The sequence below is a fragment of the Phyllobates terribilis genome, unplaced genomic scaffold (genome assembly GCF_046119375.1).
Source record: "Phyllobates terribilis strain yellow unplaced genomic scaffold, ASM4611937v1 Scaffold_2__4_contigs__length_985480577, whole genome shotgun sequence".
Lineage (NCBI taxonomy): Eukaryota > Metazoa > Chordata > Amphibia > Anura > Dendrobatidae > Phyllobates > Phyllobates terribilis.
The window spans coordinates 710,123,107-710,139,138 of record NW_027362762.1 but is presented as its reverse complement, the minus strand read 5'-3'; the positions used below and the strand labels follow the sequence as shown (position 1 = coordinate 710,139,138).

Here is a 16,032-nt window from a genome sequence, read left to right as displayed (position 1 = left end):
TTCATCTCACTGCCTCACTACTGAGCGTGTACATAAACTGCAGCACAGATTCATCTCACTGCCTCAATACTGAGCATGTACATAAAGTGCAGCACAGATTCATCTCACTGCCTCAATACTGAGCATGTACATAAAGTGCAGCACAGATTCATCTCACTGCCTCAATACTGAGCATGTGCATAAAGTGCAGCACAGATTCATCTCACTGCCTCACTACTGAGCGTGTACATAAAGTGCAGCACAGATTCATCTCACTGCCTCACTACTGACCATGTACATAAAGTGCGGCACAGATTCATCGCACTGCCTCACTACTGAGCATGTACATAAAGCGCAGCACAGATTCATCTCACTACTGAGCGTGTACATAAAGCGCAGCACAGATTCATCTCATTACTGAGCGTGTACATAAAGTGCAGTACAGATTCATCTCACTACTGAGCATGTACATAAAGCGCAGCACAGATTCATCTCATTACTGAGCGTGTACATAAAGTGCAGCACAGATTCATCTCACTACTGAGCGTGTACATAAAGCGCAGCACAGATTCATCTCACTACTGAGCGTGTACATAAAGCGCAGCACAGATTCATCTCTCTACTGAGCGTGTACATAAAGTGCAGCACAATCATCTCAACTAAAAGCTGAGATCCTTAGATCAGGAACAGAACAGACATTATGGGACATTTCATAACTTTCCCAAAAATTCTTATGAAAACATTTACAGCACATTCTGGATTGTACTACAATTTTTTATTTATTTTAAGTGTCGGTCCATTTTATACGGACTCCACCAAAATGGACTCAGACTCCACAACTCTGATTGTGACACTAAAGCCCTGTTTACAGTGCGTTTCTGTAGTAGATCTGGGGTTCCATGTGAATCCCCCAGAAAATGGTATTCATCAGTCCAGAGACTGCAACGACACGGGTCAAGTGAACTCCAATTGTAGTTTTTTTCTGATAGTGTCCTTATTTTTAGACCGGTACAGAAATGTAGCAGACCACATTTCTTTGCCAAGATTGACACTTTCAGAAAAGATTGCAATTCCGATTTTGCTTGGACTCCAATAGTGTCTTTTCATTCTTTAGTCCCATCAGGGGTGCCGTCTGATTCCTGTTTTTAGGGGGTTTCAGGGAAAACCTCCTGAATGCACTGAAGAAATGCAGTGTGAACAGGACCTTACTACTGAATGTGGATGACGTAAGAGACCTCATACTCCTCAATCAAGGCAAGGGGGTTGGATTTTCTTCATTGCCGGAGGCAGAAAGGAAAGGTCCGTACCCGCCCATTGGACTGTTCATCGGGTATTTGCATTCAGCTCCATAAAGTTAAATAATTAATATTTTTACAGTTTTCATAGTCTGAAGTAAAAGGGTTGTCCGGTAAAAGCGATCCATAAGATTGGTGATAACTTGCTGATCAGTAGGGGGATCTGACCCTTTAAAGCTGCACCGATAAGCATAATGGAGAATTCTCAACGTGGTGGAATGGCAGTGTGAATGTTCGACTGCCACTCCGATCGGTGCTGAGCCCTGTGTTCGGCTATTTCCGGCAACCCTAAAGAGAATGAATGAAGTGGAAGTAAGATGTCTGACCTGCTTCTCCATTTTGCAACAAGGATAAGAGTTCCCCGTTGTGGAAAAAAACATTTCCTTTTCTACCAATCTTTGTGGGTCCCAGTGGTAGGAAACCCGCCGATCAGTAAGTTAGCATTTACCAGCCCCTTTAAGCTTATGTTTATGATGTAGATTACAGCAGGAGGTCCATTTAGAACTTGATGCGTTCCCTTTACGTTTAGGCCGTTCCCTACAGATAATGATTTTTATTCTGATGACAACACGTGAATGCAAGTATAATTTTCCATCTACCATGTAGATTTGTAATACAGCACACACAACATAACATAGGATTATCTCCTCAGGAACGTTCCTCGGGTATCTGAATCCTATGGGGATTTACATCCGGAGGTGGCATAGACATGTTCATTATCCTACCGCCATGTAAATATGAAAGGTCTGGTTCACACTATAGCAGACAATGGTATAATTGTCTCTTTGATTCTTGTGCCTCTCTAAAGAAAATATTTTTCTAGCAATCTTATTTTCCAGTGAGGTCTTTCACAATCATTGCTTTGTGACACTCCTGTCAGATGTCATTAGCAAATCTGTCATATCAGCAGATCCACAGTGGCCCGGCAGCCCACAAATAGCCCAGGCATTGTGTCTCCACTTCATCCTTCTGACAGAACGCCACAAAGCTATCTATTGTGCCCCTGTCATTTTCCCAGAAAGCACATTAAGCAGGGTTCAGCGATTCCTGAAAATTGAAGTTATGTATTTCATCAGAGCAACCTCATCTTCTAGAAGAATAGGATTTTTCCTCATTAAACTCTCCAAGCTGATAAATATAGAACGGATGAAAAACCCAAGATGTTTCCGTAACGCGAGTATTCCAGGTTTCTCATCACCAGCATTAGATTTGCCTTTGGCTGTACAAGTTGAGGGACTTCTGTTTAATACTATAAAATAAAGTATCTATATAGCATCAGATGTGGAAATTATCCCCACGATGGCCTCTGCAGTCTACATCCATGTGAAGATCTGATGCACTTCCAAGAGCTGAGATGTCAAAGCAGGACAAGTCTGAAGAAGCGCTGCGTCATCCCCTGTGAATCTCTCACTATTCCGCTCTGCCCCGCTAGCCGCTCCAATTCTTCATTCTTGCTGGATAAGGAATATATGCCAGAAGGACAGGAGTCCCATAGTTCACTCTTTTAAATATCCCCTTTATAAACAGAGAGATTTTAAAAAAATCCATTTTGCATAATATATTTTGACAGCCTTCCTCAGTAGCATTTCCTCCCCCATGTAATTCATTCTCTAGAGCCCAGACAGTCTTCTAGAATTTTGTATTCTGGAGATTACCTAAGGGTAAAGAGTTTGGTGCTTTCCTGACATACATGTTATTAATAGAAGTCTCACAAGGTCAGGGATGCATTTAAATAAATAAAAGTATCTGAATCTAAATTGTATTTGTATGCTAATTGTTTTTTATTTTTTTATTTCACAATCTGTATTTCAGATTGCAATTTTCACATTGGCCACTTGGGCTTTTTTTTAGATTCTGGCTTCCCATTTTGTTTCAGGAAACAACACGTGTACACGAGTCACAACTAACAGACTCTGACCTTATCTTTTGCATTGAAGGATCTATTGTGCATGTGCAAAGGTCAATTTAGTCTTGCAGAGAACTCTTCCTGAATGTTCAAGAATTAAAAGGGTTGTCCTGTCTAAAACTACAAGTCTGCAGTCACTATGTGTGACTGCAGACTTGTGAATTCTAACATCACGCTCACTGTGCGCTGTAAGAATTCTCTGATGTCTGTGCTGGGAACGGCGGTCATGTGACCGCAAGTATTCATTATGCATACTCCCGGCCATAATCCGACTAGATTGGCGCGGCCTCGCTCAATACTAGTGTATTAAATGAGCCGGAAAGAGCCTAGTTGTGGCCTGGAGTATGCTTGTCACCTACTTTGACTGCTCTTCCCAGCTCTGACACAGACGAATTCTCACAGCACTCAATGTGATAATTAACAAGTCTGCAGTCACATATAATGACTGCAGACTTGTAATTTTTGACTGGACAACCCTTTTGATGAGTCTAAAAAATGCCCGGGTGGCAAGTGTAAGAAAAATTGCAAGTTTACTAACTTTGTTTTTTATATATATATATATATATGTGTGTGTATATATAAGAAAAAAACAAAGTGAAACTTTGAGCTGATACATGCTGCCAAATCCGTGTGCAGCATGCATCGGGCACTGTTGTATGAACTCAGCCAGGCATTTTTGACTTTGAAACGCTGCAGTGTTTCAGTGAAAGACATGCTTCTCTTTCCGCTGCCTTGGATTTATAGGTGCCTGCTTATATGTGCACATAAGCAGAGCCCTGTCAATCTGCAGCATTTCAGAGTGAAACCTACCTGGCAGAGTTCATACAGCCAGCGCCTGATACATGCTGCCCACGGATTGGGCAGCATTTCTCAGCTGTCAGGTTCGCTTTAAAAAAAAAAAATGCTATCTTGCAAACTTTACACTGGCAAAGCAGGCTTTTTTTAGATTCATACTCCCTGTCCAGTCAGGAAAAGATTTCAGCAAAGCTTTAATACAAAAGATAGTTTTGATCTGACCAGCTATGTACAGGTGTTGTTTCCTGAAACAGCAGGAAGTTTGTCTAAAAAAAAAAACAGTGGCTAGTGTGAAAATTGCAAGATTATTTTTAATACAGATTTTGTTATGAAAAAAAAATACTAAAGATTTGACACTGAAACCTGTGGTCATTTTCTGATGATAAGTTTCCTTTGAAAGGGATTTTCTTTTGATTAGCCAAGCAAGCATAACGTCATCAGTGCCGCGTGGCGCACACACATGACGTCACGCCAGCCCGACTAATCTAAAGAAGAGCTGGGAGGTAAGGAAATTTGCAGGCCCTTCTGTCCAGCGGACACAGATTACTGAGCTGGTTTATGAGCAGAGTCCTGTGAACGCATTCTTCCATCTCTAATGCCAAGTGCATGGCGGGAAGGATTTTGCATGATCTCTGAATTCTCTTAAGTCATACATGTCAAACTCCGGCCCGTGAGCCAAATCTGGCCCGCAGGGTGGTTTTATTTGGCCTGCGACACCAGAACCACCACCCCTATGTTGGGCCTTTTTTCTTTATGGAGGATTATGTGGGCCCATTGTTCTGTATGGGGGACTATGTGGGGCCCATTATTCTGTATGGGGGACTATGTGGGGCCCATTATTCTGTATGGGGGACTATGTGGGGCCCATTATTCTGTATGGGGGACTATGTGGGGCCCATTATTCTGTATGGGGGACTATGTGGGGCCCATTATTCTGTATGGAGGACTATGTGGGGCCATTTTTCTGTATGGAGGACTATGTAGGGTCCATTTTTATGTATGGAGGGCTGTGTGGTGCCATTTTTCTGTATGGAGGACTATGTAGGGTCCATTTTTATGTATAGAGGACTGTGTGGTGCCCCATTATTCTGTATGGAGGACTATGTGGGGCCCATTATTCTGTATAGAGGACTATGTGGGGCCCATTATTCTGTATAGAGGACTATGTGGGGCCCATTATTCTGTATAGAGGACTATGTGGGGCCCATTATTCTGTATGGAGGACTATGTGGGGCCCATTATTCTGTATAGAGGACTATGTGGGGCCCATTATTCTGTATGGAGGACTATGTGGGGCCCATTATTCTGTATGGAGGACTATGTGGGGCCCATTATTCTGTATGGAGGACTATGTGGGGCCCATTATTCTGTATGGAGGACTATGTGGGGCCCATTATTCTGTATTTAGGACTATGTGGGGCCCATTATTCTGTATGGAGGACTATGTGGGGCCCATTATTCTGTATGGAGGACTATGTAGGGCCCATTACACTGTATACTGGCTGGCCAGCGACTTTGTCCAAGTTTTTCATTTTGGCCCTCTGTGTGTTTGAGTTTGACATTCCCGTGAGTGTTCCTTGAATCCCCCTTGGGCCTTGCCAATAACACTGGAGTGCTATTTGAAATGTCACTGTGCCCCTTTAAAACCCATTGCTGTAATGCTGTCATATTGTAATGTGCGAGCCAGCTGGTAATTATCTTCACGTCTCACATTTCTCGGCTTGTCCACAACCACCATTTTGTTTGATGATAAAACCTCCAGCAGACCTTAGGAAATCTGTTCTCTGGGCAGCTGAAGTCAATTTGTTTGTTTAGTTTTTTTCTTGAGAGCTGAATAAATCCAACTCTGGCAGCCAATTACAGTGATCTCTTGGTTGCTGTTGGTGGTTCTTGTAAAGATGTCGTCTTCCGTTTCGTTTCAACACTGTCCAAGTGAAAGCACTTTAATAACTCGGAGAATCTCTTGAGATAAAGTGTTTTGTCTCATCTTCTGCTCAGTTTTAACAAAGGACATAACGTCTTCCATATAGCTATACGGACTCTCGAGCTTTTGCATTCAGTTTCTTTGTTGTTTTTTTTTAAGGCATTTGTTATTGTCATGGGATCGATCTTAAGAGTTTTAAGATCAAAATAGTCGTTTCATCTTCTTTTTGCTGTATTAAGCTCTTTCTACATAAAGCTGTTTATTTTTCGAATGGTAGAAGACGTCAACCCAAATGAATACAAATGACAGTATCCAGCACTTAATAGAAGCAGCACACTGTTCAATGGAGTCTCACTTATCTTCTGGCTTATGGGAGAGTATTGGGTATTCTCAGATTGACGGAAGGGCCGAACAGTCACACACATTGTCATCCACGTTTATGATGGTGGTGGTTATCAATAATGTGGACATTGTTTTATGTGCATTGTAGAGCACTTTTGCCTAATTAAATTATTAATGGGACATTAAACTCACAAAGTTTTATCTTTTTCCCATTGATAGCAATTTATTGTTTCCTGTAAGCAGCCACATTAGGCTGGGGAGCCGTTACCATAGGGTTTATCAATAAGATTAATGACCGGAAGCCATAACAAGTCCCCATGATCACCACTCACTAATAGATTTCCAAACATATTTCCGCCTCTGAGATCCTCCGTAAAGATTCATATGCAGCCTAGTGATTGCTGTGAAGGGCTCATTTTAAAAAACGTCTTGCTTGGATTTAGTTTTTTTTAGGGAATATAAATGTATTTTTTAAAGTGCTCCGACTGCAGTAATCTAATAGAAGAAATAATGCTTGCCCTCATAGATCCTTGCAGCTCCCTTTACAATGCTTACCCAGACACCCCTGGTCTCAATTTAGTAGATCTCTGTGGAGATGGTTATAACTAAAATTTAGGAGGACTAGCCTGCCCCTATATTTTACTCATAACTCAAACCCACCAATTTAACAACCCTCTAAGGACTCGTGCAGACGACCGTATTAATGGTCCAAGGGCAATCTGACAAAACATCTCATCACATTCGGACCAATGTTATTTTATGGGGCCATGCAGATGTCCAATTTTTTCCTTGGACTGAGCAAGTCCGTGGAAAAAATTGCAGCGTACCCAAGTTTGATCCGATATTCTGATCACACTTTGTCATGCAAGTCAATGAGTTTATGGAAAACATCGGACTGCACTCAAATGAAATCCAAGTGCAGTCCTTTTTCCACAGACTGACACCATGGAGAAGATGGAGACCTTTTTTTCTCCATCTTCTCATTTGAGAGAATCGGATCACACTCTCAGAGTGTAATTGGCACATTCAGAGCAATTTTCTCGGATGAGAGAATATACAGTCGTGTGACCCTAGCCTAAACCTAGTCTATGTCCATGCAGATCAGCTAGAAAGTGACCAATCAAGTGTCTGTCATACCATTTATACAAATGGTTTATCCATCAACATTCCGGATTGTCATACACATCTATTTTCAACCAACTACAGACAAAATTTTCCAACCTGACAGATGGCATTTTCGGCAGGTGAAAATCTGGCGTCAACCATCGCGAACAATCTTTCACGTAGACAAAATTGTCCATTTCAGCCAACTTTTATCTCTTGTATGGGCAGCTTATGTTTCAGTAATTGCAGACTAAATCTCGGAATAAAGTCGGAATGTTGGGGCTTTAGAACAATTGTAGACAGGTGCCTCCTGAGTTGGGTTGCAACTGAAACTACATGACGTTTAATCATGACCCATATGTCACAGGTGTGTCAGAGGTGACAGACAGTCGCCCTGCAGTTGGTTGCAGGAGATCTGTACTGTTGGCATTACAGACACCTTCTTAGAGGATGTCTCTCTAGGACCCAGCGGCTACCTTCCTCTGACTAATTAACACCCTGGCCTGGGTATATAAATACCTTCTGTCTGCTTGAGGGAGGTGCCGGCGATACTCATTACCCTTTGTGAAGACTCGGAGCAAGTACATTACTTCATCCTCTCTGGAGCTATGAGGACGGGTGTTCATCTCTCTGAAGTCGACTAAAAGCTAAGCTATCTTCCCTTGTTTGTCCCCCTTGTTGTCTTTAGTGGTCAGTGAGGATTGACTAGCGCTCATCCCCCTCCCTTCCCTAGCCAGGGCCTAACGCTAGGGAAAGACAGGGCGAGGTTCGCATGCGGCGATTGGTGAAGAACTTATATAGGGACGTTAGTGGAGACAGGGTGATACTAGACCAGCCTAGGAGGTCTCCACTTCCCCCTTTCCCTAGAGTCTGGGATCCCTTTCCCCCCTTCCCTTTGTGTTCCACTAAGTCTTTCCCACACCTTGCGTGACACCTGATTCCAGCGATGTGTTGTGCCACTTGCTTGTCTGCATTCTGCCATTTTGATACACAATCCATATTTTCTCTGCTGCATATCTACCCGTTCTCTGAATGCTGAGCCCTGTATAATCCCGCACGCTCAACTGATTGGCAGCTTTCTGTGTACACTGTATATTTACAGCTGCTGATCAGTGGTGGGGGTGGAGTTGCACAGAAGTTGACTAGGAGACACAAGGCATCTAGTCCTGTAGTGATCTCCTGCTGATTAAAACACTGTACTAAGCCCAGTAAATGACACATTACTGGAATCGTGCTATTAGCCCCTACATATTACATAGCTAAAACCTGCTGACAGATTCCCCTTTAAGGATAGGAGAGACATTTTTATTAAAAGTTGTATGTCCATTCATCATAAGCTTACAATTAATGTTTCCTTTTTTTTTTTGCTCTGTCCTGTCGCTTGGATCTTTCTACATCAGTGTTTTTTTGTGAGCAAATGTTCCAATATATCTCTGATCGTTACCTCTTCAAAGGCAGATCATTAGGAATGTCTCCTTCACCAGCATCTTGTTAAACATGGATGTCAGACAAGAAACATTCATCAGAAAATCACGTCCTGGCCACGATTTTATGTAAACATGTTAACACGCCAATTCTATGGCTAAACAATGACCTCACTGTGTCATGGAAAGCTATTACAGACAATTTACCTAAGCATCTGCCGGCCTACTTTCTTGCCGAGTGGGGTCAGAGCATTGTAATAGCACTCACTAAGATTTTGGATGTGTAATACTATTAACCTTAGTATGACTCTGTATGCTTCATACTGACGCTCCCTGTTTACTAATTTAGTTGGATCGTTATGGCCATTTAATGTTCATAGATCTCCGATTACTGTCTTGACCATGGATAACTACAGAATAATTTTATCTCAAAGGGTATTGTGAGAAAGAAGAGAAAGTCCTTACAGTTAAGTCATCAATATTCGGTGACCGTAGGTAATAGGTCATCGTAGCTATCAGCTATCAAGATATCCTGTGTTATGCACGAAGACTGCAGAGATTTTGTGTTACTGGTGTACGGCAGAATTTTGAGAAGTGTTTGTTTACAATTCAGCTTTTTTTTTTTACCAAAATTGCCATTAAGTTGTCTGTCGTAACATTGTGTGCAAAACATAGTGGTGGTGGTGGTTGTGTTGGCCACAGATTACTGACTTGGACGATGGATTAGGTCTTACGAATCGCACATCAACTCTAACGTTAACTCTTCCTGGAATGTCTTAGAGGTTCCCGGAAGAAGGGTAGACCCAATGGACTCTTTGAATAGTTGGCATTGGAATTCTGTCATCAGTTTCTGCTCCAGGATCCTGTCATTGAGGGTGGAAACAGGGTGTGGAACAGATTGAGAAGCAGTCGGAAACTCCAAATGGGGAGAACATAAATCTCCATAAAGTTGTTGCCCTTGGTCGGATCTCAATACTGGACTGCATTGCCGCAAGGCACTGTAGAGAACCACTGAGCCACCCTTCTGCTCCTATTTATTGCTAAAATTCGATAAAAGGAGGAAAGGAAAATATTAAGGAATTACAGAGACTTTTTTTTTGGACTTATCACATTTTTTTGATGGATCAGTGCTTTTACCGGTCAATGGCGCACTTTGGGAAGTCATTAAGCGTACATCTTTCTACCGAGTTATGTAAAACATTTGCAAACTCTGCACAGTTTCTATATTTGGCTGACATCTTCCAGAATAAAATAGGTTTCTCACTATGCTCTTCAGGTTTTGATTCATGACCACAATCAAAAGACATGGCAGTGATTCAGCTATCGGGAAGTTTGTCAAATGTTCACTAGCTTGACGCGATCTGACAAATGGAGCCCATTGGGAGGCATGCATTCCAGAAATAGGTCCATATACAATGCTTGGGCTGAGATGTATTCACTACAAATCTTTTGAGGCTTTATCTTGCACAAAAGGAAGTTCTTACATTAAATCTCTATAGAGAGAAGCAGGGCAACGTGCGTATAAAGGAAACATGAAAATGACTAAATTAGCTAAAAAAAAAAAATGTCAGTGAGTAAGTAACCTGCAATACTGCTGCTACATTTGTATCTAGAGAGTGTCTGGAATGTTAACTAGATTAGCTCCGATTTTCTTATATAGAACAGCTGTTTTCCTCCTTTGGTGATATTAGGACAAGACTATCTCACTGCCTCAGTGCAGTTCATTGTTATGTATTGGAGAGACCATTTTTTGTTTTGTACATTTACTGTGTAGTGAGTATGTCATAGGGATAGGATCCTGCAAATAAACCAACAAATAAAGGTCATATCTAATGGGAAGCTGTTATCAAAAAATCACCTATTGTTTAAATCAGGGTTTTGTGTTGCATGTATTTAAAAAAGGCATTTTTTTCATATCACAATTTTTATAAAAAAAATGCAATTTTCAGTGTTGATGGACTTTATTAGACTTAGACTTCCTGTCCTTTCAGGAAGCATTTACAGGAGTTTTATTATCAATATGGGTAGGATTACAGGCAACACCTCTATATACAGCTGATAACACAGGATCCACCATTGACAATAGGCAATATCACAGCTTACCCTGCTCTCTCCCTTCACAATGACCTTTCAACAGGTTCATTAGACACTTCAATACAAAATATAAGGTCGGGTTTGACCATTGTGGTATGTGCATGCGTTGTTTCCTGAAACAGGAAGTATGAGTTTAAAATGCCCCAGTGGCCAGTGTGAAAATTGAAAGATTACTCATTTTACTTTTTAATGAAAATTATGCAATGTTAAAAAAAGAAAAAAAAAAAGAAAATCGTCAAAATTTGTTAAAAAATACATTTAACTCAAAAACCTGATTTAATCCATATGCCGTTTATAATGATAGCTTCCCTGTAAGATCAGCTAATGTCATATGAAAAAAAATTAAGAAATCATGTGTAAAGTGAAATTATAAATTGGAATTACTTGTAACATTTAAAGGGAATCTGTCACCAGATTTTTGCAACCTCATCTGAGAGCAGCATAATGTAGGGGCAGAGACCTTGATTACAGCAGTGTATCACTTACCAGGCTGCTTGCTGTCATTTTGATAAAATCACTGTTTTATCTGCTGCAGATCTAGCTATTAGCTGAATTTTCAGCTCAAAATAACCCCGCCGACACCTAATTAGCAGCTTACTGTCAACATACAGTGTGCACAGAAAGCTGCCAATCAGTGGTGGGGGCGGGGTTATACAGAGCTCATAAATATGGAGGACTACCTGGCTGCAGGTTTACTAGTTTTCTAGTGATTATCTCCTGCTGATAAAACTGTGATTTTATCAAAACTACAGCAAGCAGCCCAGTAAGTGACACATTGCTGGAATCAGGATCTTTGGCCCTACATTATGCCGCTCTCATATTACGTGGTAAAATCCTAATCCTGATTCCCTTTAAATCTCTTCTTCTATGCTCTCTCAAGTCTGAGGCTTGTCACATATCTCAGACCTGTCGACTCCCCCTATATACATGCATGATCTGATCACAGACAGCCTTCATGTGTTCTTCACCTAGAGAGGGGAATTTGCTACTGTCAGGTTTCCTAATGAATCTATTTTCTAATCCTAGACAACTTCTTTAAGGAAATATTCACTAAAGTCTCTATAAATGTTTTATGCTGTAAATTAGATTTAAGCCATTTAATTCACACTGTTGTGGTCCAGTTTTTTCCTCAGTAGAAGCCAGTCTTCACTGCTGATATTCCTGGCATCCTGGACACCTCTTACACTTTCTAGGTCATGCAACGTCTTGTGTGGCAGTCACCAGGACTCGTGAGGTGCCAGAGACGCTAGCAAGCCCCGAGGCACCCAGGATGCCGAGCTGAGAATGCCAGGCGCAGAATTGCAGACCGGCTGCCTCGGAGGACCGGACTGTACTCCAGACCATGGCACTGTGAAACAAATTGCTCTTGCTGGAAACAAGTTAAGTGGATGCAGAAATTCTAACAAGGTTTCTTTTATTTTTACAGGTAAAGTTATTAATAAAGATCTTCGTCACTATCTGAGCCTACAGTTCCAGAAGGGATCCATAGACCATAAGCTACAGCAAGTGATAAGAGATAACCTTTACCTAAGAACGATACCTTGTGAGTACCAACTCAAACTATGAAAAATATTATAAATGATTACCGTCTCCAAAAATAGATGGTCTAGAATTCTACAAAAGAAACCAAACTTTTAATTCAACAGAAAAGCCTAAGATATATTCCACTATAATTCTCTATTTTTAAAGCCTCCAGACACTTTAGATAGCGGTGGTTTGACCGATCCTTCAGCCGGCTGCTATTTTGCTTGGCTCTCGCATATATAAGGGCGCTCACTCTGGCGAGCGAGCACTCCTATATTGTCTGCCTTCCATATCTGGTGGCAGCTTATCTTTTAGGGAATAAAAGGATTGGCAGACCGAAATCGGTCATGTGTCGGGGGAGAGTTGGGGCCTCCATACACATTAGACTGATGGCCAAACATGTTGATGTTGGTCTCTACAACCAATATAAGTTTAATGTGCATCGTGGTCTTTACAGTAGGAATTTGGTGATGATTTGGTTACCATTGATTAGAATCATGAGTGTTTGTTATTGGATGTTTTAGCTATAATATCTGTTTATCTACATCCTTGCTTCTTTTTCAACTTTATATCTCATTTCTTCAGTGCAGGTTTTGTCAGTCTTACAATAATACAATCCGGCTAACCCTTTTTATACTGTCCTTGTTGGTAACTGCTCTTATGTACCCAACCATCCTTTTTTAGAAGACGCTCTGATATTATTATTATTTATTATTATAGTGCCATTTATTCCATGGCGCTTTACATGTGATAGGGGTATACATAGCAAAAACATTTACATAATCTTAACAAAACGAGTCAGCGACTGGTACAGGAGGAGCGAGGACTCAGAATCCACAAGGGTTGGGTGAGGATACAGTAGGTGGGGGTAGAGCTCGTCATGCAGCGAATGGTGGAGCGAGGGTTACAGCAGGTTGTAGGCTTGTCGGAAGAGGTAGGTCTTCAGGTTTCTTTTGAAGGCTTCCATGGTAGGCGAGAGTCTGATGTGTTGGACCAAACATCAATGGGTCATTCTCCAATCTTTCAGCAGGCTTTCCTCTACCTTGAGATATTTGCTCACTTACTTCAAAAGGATTTATTGCACATTTGGAATTCATTATACCTTTTACATGTCATGTATCTTTATCAAGCTGTTCATGGTGATAAATGCTGTTTATGATCTCAAATCTGTCTAAATAGTCTGCACTCCCTTTCCCATCTGTCATTCAAAAGAAGGCTTTACCCAATGTGCCTTGTGCTCCGTGCAGTGAGCAGCCATCAGATGCAGAACTTAGACAAACGAAGAGAAATCATGTTGGAACACTGTCAGCTATATTAATTACTAGATTAGTCAATATGACTTCACAACATTGTGTGGGTCTTGCCTTTTCAGTCGCAATCTATTTACTACTGTTGATCTGTTTGTTACGTTCTCCATTATTTCATATCTAGAAGCCAAGCCACCTGGACCTCTCCATTACTGCTCTATTCCTGTTTATGCTCAGCCTAAACACCATATGTACCAGTCCCCAGCCTTTTAGTCCCAAAATAAATATATATATAGATAGAGATATATATATATATATATATATATATATATATATATATATATATATATATATATATATATATATATATATATATATATATACATAGATATTTTAAATATAATTTGTTTTTAATGAAGTCAAATATGAAAAAGAATTTTAAAAGGTTTGGTATTACCACTTTTATACACTAGGGGGAGCAGCTGCTGAAATTTGAAATTTTCCATGAAAACCTAGTGTACAACTAGCTCACATTACGACTGCAGTAAATGTGGGCGAGATCTGCTCACGTGTGTGAAGTCTCCTCTCCTCCCCTTCTGGGTGTTTGTAACAGGATAAGAGAGAATGAGGTTTAGGATCGCAGTGCGGAGCTATTTTGTTAGTGACTGCAAGTGATACTGATAAGTACAGTGTTACCGAGGGTGGCCAACTGCACCGATTCTGTTAGTTGGTGCTGCTCGCTGTATCATAAACTGGGGTTACATATGTGGAGTGTATCACACACTGGGATTTTTCACAACACATGTTACACTACTCGTATCTAGATACAGGGCTCAGTGTAGTATATAGGATATATAGGATAGTATAGGATGATGGGATTAGATACACCGGTCTGGAGCGTATCGCACATGATGGGAATAGATACACCGGTCTGGAGCGTATGGCACATGATGGGATTAGATACACTGGTCTGGGGCATATCACGCATGAAGGGTCTGTCCCAAAGCACAGTTGGATACATCTGCCTCCCTCCTTGGTGGTTGACAGTGTTGCTTTCCTAAAGCGGGTGCTGGTTGAGGAGACAATCTGTGCCTGTCTGCCTCTCTGCTGCTACCACTCGCTCACTGTCTGAGTTCCTGAATCGGAGCATGTGGACACACCGCTTTCTCTCCTTGCTGCTGCAAACATGGCAGTGAGGAAAGACCGCTTCCTGCACTCTTTCTCCAATCCTGGAACTCAGCGATAGTGAGTGAACTTTCTCTTGAGACCGTGAACACTCTGGGAAAGCCAGCACTGTCAATCACCACGGAGGAAGATGGAGGTATCCTTATTTAGGGGGCAGAGAGGTGCACTGAGTTGCTTGGCCACACAAAAGGTGCATCGAGCATGCTAATTGGGATATGTGAATAAATTAAGATTTTTGGAACTCACTGTAAAATTTGTTTCTTGTAGTCTTCATTGGGGGACACAGAAAATATGGGAATAGTGTTCTGCCACCTGGTAGCTGACATTATTAATACATCCTAAATGAAAATTGGCTCCTCCCCAACAGACTGTACCTCGCCTGCTAACAGGCATCCTCATGTCAAATGAGAAAGCAGTAGGAGAAGCAAAAAGAATTCAAGCATGAAAGGAAAAAAATCCAATTACATCCCGAGAAAAAAAACAACGTAAATGCACGCCAGCTAGGCAACCAAGGGTGTTGTGTCCCCAATAAAGACTATGAGAAACAAATTTTACGGTGACTACCAAAAATCTTAATATCTTGGGGGACACAGAAACAATGTTGTGCCCCAAAGCTGTCCCTAGGTTGGGAATAAACCAAATATTATACTGTTATCACAGAATTTTCCACTCTTGTTCAAGCCATTGCCTGAGCATTTGCCACCTGTAGTATATTCCTCCCAAGGCTTGTATCTGCAGAAGCAAAGGTGTAGACCCTGTGAAACTTAAAACTTGAAAAGGTATGCACCTATGCAGAGTGCTTACTAACCATGAATGGGTGAGCTCTGGCCTTGCCCTTTAATAATAATAATGGCTGATCTATACCAGCGAGTAATGGTCACCCTAGGGGGTGGGTTGAACTTCTGCCAGAGCATACACGGATGACCCACAAGACATCCTAACAGAGCTGTAAGAGAAGAGTAGAGCTGCACAGCTCTGACACACCAGATTATGGGAGAAATACGTAAAGGAAGGAGAGACATCTCCTCATTAAAGAGAAAGCAGAGAATCCTGCTAAGGCGAAAGTAGGGAGCCAAACACCAGAGTACTCTGCCCCACTAACGGAGAGAGATAGGAGAGAGCCTCCCTTGGAGCCTCGCCTGATGGAAGGGATTGCTAAAGAGGAGAAAAATCACTGGAAAGCCAAAATCGAGAGATCTCTCTGACTTGCGTC

The 16,032-nt window shown here is 41.5% G+C and overlaps 1 protein-coding gene across 2 annotated transcripts in view; it reads left to right on the top strand.

The window, feature by feature from the left end:
• Nucleotides 1-16,032, top strand: part of MAGI3 (membrane associated guanylate kinase, WW and PDZ domain containing 3) — a 362,774-nt gene that overhangs the window by 164,291 nt on the left and 182,451 nt on the right. For both annotated transcript variants that reach the window (XM_073667169.1, XM_073667171.1), the window contains exon 2: nt 12,290-12,406. In XM_073667169.1, coding sequence (XP_073523270.1) covers nt 12,290-12,406 — 117 coding nt within the window. The remainder of the gene's footprint in view (nt 1-12,289; nt 12,407-16,032) is intronic.